This window comes from Apis dorsata, unplaced genomic scaffold (assembly GCF_000469605.1).
Source record: "Apis dorsata unplaced genomic scaffold, Apis dorsata 1.3 scaffold_311, whole genome shotgun sequence".
In the NCBI taxonomy this organism is placed as follows: domain Eukaryota; kingdom Metazoa; phylum Arthropoda; class Insecta; order Hymenoptera; family Apidae; genus Apis; species Apis dorsata.
The window spans coordinates 542,360-545,300 of NW_006263583.1; the positions used below are offsets into that span (position 1 = coordinate 542,360).

Sequence of the window (2,941 nt, forward strand, 5' to 3'; positions counted from 1 at the left end):
TATATAATCAGATAAATAATGATTAATAAATATTTATATATTCAGATAAATATCTATGAAATTTCATTAAAAAGAAAAAATTTTTTTCCTTGATTCTTCTTTCTTTTTTTAGATCAACAAATTAGTCAACTTCTTCAAAGAAGTATTTATCTTTCATATGAAGCATTTGTTAAGGAATTATCAATTGCTTGCAATTATAGTGAGAAAATAGCAAAAATACCAATAGATGTAAGTGGGAAAATTTAAAAAGATATTATGATACAGTAAAAAAATTTATAAAAATATATATTTATACAGTTTAGAACACCAGTTTATGGTCCTCTGGATCCAAATTTCACCGACTTTGCGGCACCTGGTGTTATTTTAACGTAAGTATTTATCAATAAATATTTGCTCTATATTTAAAATAATAAATATCTTTCTTTAAACAATCTTTTATTTTTAAAAATTTTTTTTATTCTATAAAACTTTTTATATTGTAGAATAATTTTCTTCTTGTCGGTTGCACTGGCCTCCGGTTCCTTATTGTTAGAAAGAAATGAAGGTCTTCTTGAAAGAAGTTTAGTTTCTGGTAAATAAATTTATTATGAATGAAAATAATTGAATATATCTTATAAAACTATTTTTTTACAAATAGGTCTCACTGGAACAGAAATTCTTTTTGGACAAGTTATAACTCAATTTACAGTTATGACAGGCCAATCTATTATGGTTCTTTTAGTTACATTTGTTGCTTTCGATATCACTAATGAAGGAAACATTGGTTGGATTGGTACATTGACTATTCTTACTGGATTATGTGGAATGTGTTTTGGTATGAATCATTTTAATAATAATAATTATCATTATTCATTAATTTAATTAAGTTTAATTTTTAGGATCTGTTATTGCTTGTTGTTGTGAAAGCGAAAGAACCGCTACATATCTTGCAATGGGTGCTTTTCTACCTATTGTAATGTTATGTGGAATAATATGGCCTATTGAAGGAATGGATCATGGATTACGATGGTTTAGTTTTATCTTACCTCTTACAAAGAGTACAGCTTCATTGAGAGCTATGTTAGCTAGAGGATGGTCAATTTCAGAGCCTACCGTTTACAATGGTTTTATTGCTACATTTATTTGGATAATCATTTTTATGACTTTGTCTATATTATTACTTAAATTTAAAAAAGGATAAAAACTTTTATTTAAAGTATAAATCAAATGATACATTAGATATTATATAAACGAATATTTTACGAAATTTGTTAACATATAAAAATTTAAAACATGTAATAAAATTATGCATATTGCGAGAAGAATACATAAAAATATGCTGAAGATGTAACACATTCTTTTTGCTCAATATGATTATCATTGAAAATGTGAATATATTATATATTTGTATAATATAATTATAAGTAGGATTCAAAGTATATGTAAAATTAGATTAATAATGTTTTTATAAAAATTTGAATCATTGATATAGAATAATCATACCAATGATCTCTTCCTTTATAAATTATAATAAATTTTGTTCATATTTTTTTATATTATATAGTTGTTATTCTTATATATTATTTTATTCTTATATAAATATATTTTATAATATAAAAAATTTTATAATATAAAAAAATGTACATACAATCAAACATAAAAAATAAAAATATACAATAAAAAAATTTACAAATTTTATTTGTATTGAAAAAATTTCACATAATTCATTAAACATTATAATCATTATATGTAATATTTTATGCAAATTTATATTTCATTTATTTTCATTATTTTATGGATTTTGAAGGACGTAAAAATTGTTCATGCAAAGTTTTATGGATTCTTTCTGCTTTTTGTAATCCAATACCAGGACAAAGAGCTAGTGTATTTGATTGTGTTTTTATTAATTCACTTAATGTTCCAAAAGTTGATAAAAGAGTTGTGGCATCTGTTTTATTAACTGATCGAATTGTTGTCAAAGCATTAACTAACTGAAAAAAAATATAATTATAATAAAATAAAACAAAAAAATCTTGATATACTGTTATTAATATATTATATATATACTTTTTGATATGGCGCTGTGTCACTTCGATCCATAATTGCATCAGGTGGTTTATTTTCATAAATTTTATATGTTTCAATAATTTTTCCTGCATCTTCTGGATTCCATGCTAACATTAATGTCAAATCTGCTAAAATACAAATCCTTGTTAAATGTTTTAAAGCATGATGAGGTTCTGGCACATCTACCTATATTTTATTAATGTATGTAATATAATTATATATTTATTATTACATATAATAATAATAATTGAAATAAATTAAAATAAACCTGTACTAAAAGTACTCTTAAATTATACATGTTTCCTAATATCTTCAAACGTTCATGGATATAGTCAGGATTAAGTTGATGATAACGTATTGATAAAAAAAGAGCACAAGTAGTTTTTCCCATAACATAATCTGGTATAATTTCGGAATATTCCCAAGGAACATTATTTACAAATTTCAATAATGGATTACCTTTCTATAAAATGAAATAATATCAAAAAAATTATTAAATAACAAAAAAAATTTATGTATATGTATCTTACTTGTTTTAAACTGACTAACAATGTACTAAATTTTGAAGAATCTTTGGCTTTAGAAGGACCAGGTATAGCTTCATTAAAAAATTCTGATTTTCTTAATTCGCTAAATGCAGCTATATAAAATAATTAAAAAATTAATATTTAATACATTCAAAATTAAAAATTTATTAAATTTAAATTAAAAAAAAATATAATATAATATAAAATATGATATAAAATAACTCACATTGAAAAGTGGAATCAATTTTAATTTGTTTAGGTGGAGAGACTTTTTCTTCAATTTTATCTGTGTTTTCCATATTTAATATTTATTTCTACTTTCTAAATTATTCTTATAACCTAAAATTCTTTAAGATTATATCATTTAT

General features: G+C 22.3%; 2 protein-coding genes across 2 annotated transcripts in view; one reads left to right on the forward strand and one right to left on the reverse strand.

The window, feature by feature from the left end:
- LOC102674302 (ABC transporter G family member 20-like) overlaps nucleotides 1-1,455 on the forward strand; it is a 24,251-nt gene extending 22,796 nt beyond the window's left edge. Inside the window, exons 8-12 of the mRNA XM_006617522.2 lie at nucleotides 113-228; nucleotides 298-368; nucleotides 483-571; nucleotides 638-814; nucleotides 879-1,455. Of these exons, the coding sequence (XP_006617585.1) occupies nucleotides 113-228; nucleotides 298-368; nucleotides 483-571; nucleotides 638-814; nucleotides 879-1,180 (755 nt within the window). The 3' untranslated portion in view covers nucleotides 1,181-1,455. The remainder of the gene's footprint in view (nucleotides 1-112; nucleotides 229-297; nucleotides 369-482; nucleotides 572-637; nucleotides 815-878) is intronic.
- Nucleotides 1,456-1,658: 203 nt separating this feature from the next.
- On the reverse strand, nucleotides 1,659-2,903 carry LOC102674446 (DNA excision repair protein ERCC-1). Its single transcript, XM_006617523.2, has 5 exons — nucleotides 2,800-2,903; nucleotides 2,577-2,686; nucleotides 2,315-2,509; nucleotides 2,047-2,232; nucleotides 1,659-1,970 (listed from the first exon to the last, which is right to left on the reverse strand). The coding sequence occupies exons 1-5, from the start codon at nucleotides 2,870-2,872 to the stop codon at nucleotides 1,767-1,769; spliced, it is 768 nt and encodes a 255-aa protein (XP_006617586.1). The 5' UTR covers nucleotides 2,873-2,903; the 3' UTR covers nucleotides 1,659-1,766.
- Nucleotides 2,904-2,941: the final 38 nt, after the last annotated feature.

Bases quoted from the DNA above. Each gene is read 5' to 3' on its own strand.
- LOC102674446 (XM_006617523.2), bottom strand. From the start codon at position 2,872: ATGGAAAACACAGATAAAATTGAAGAAAAAGTCTCTCCACCTAAACAA. The intron at 2,687-2,799 runs GTGAGTTATTTT...TATTTTATATAG, and splicing joins AATTGATTCCACTTTTCAAT to CTGCATTTAGCGAATTAAGA. The intron at 2,510-2,576 runs GTAAGATACATA...TTCATTTTATAG, and splicing joins TGTTAGTCAGTTTAAAACAA to AAAGGTAATCCATTATTGAA.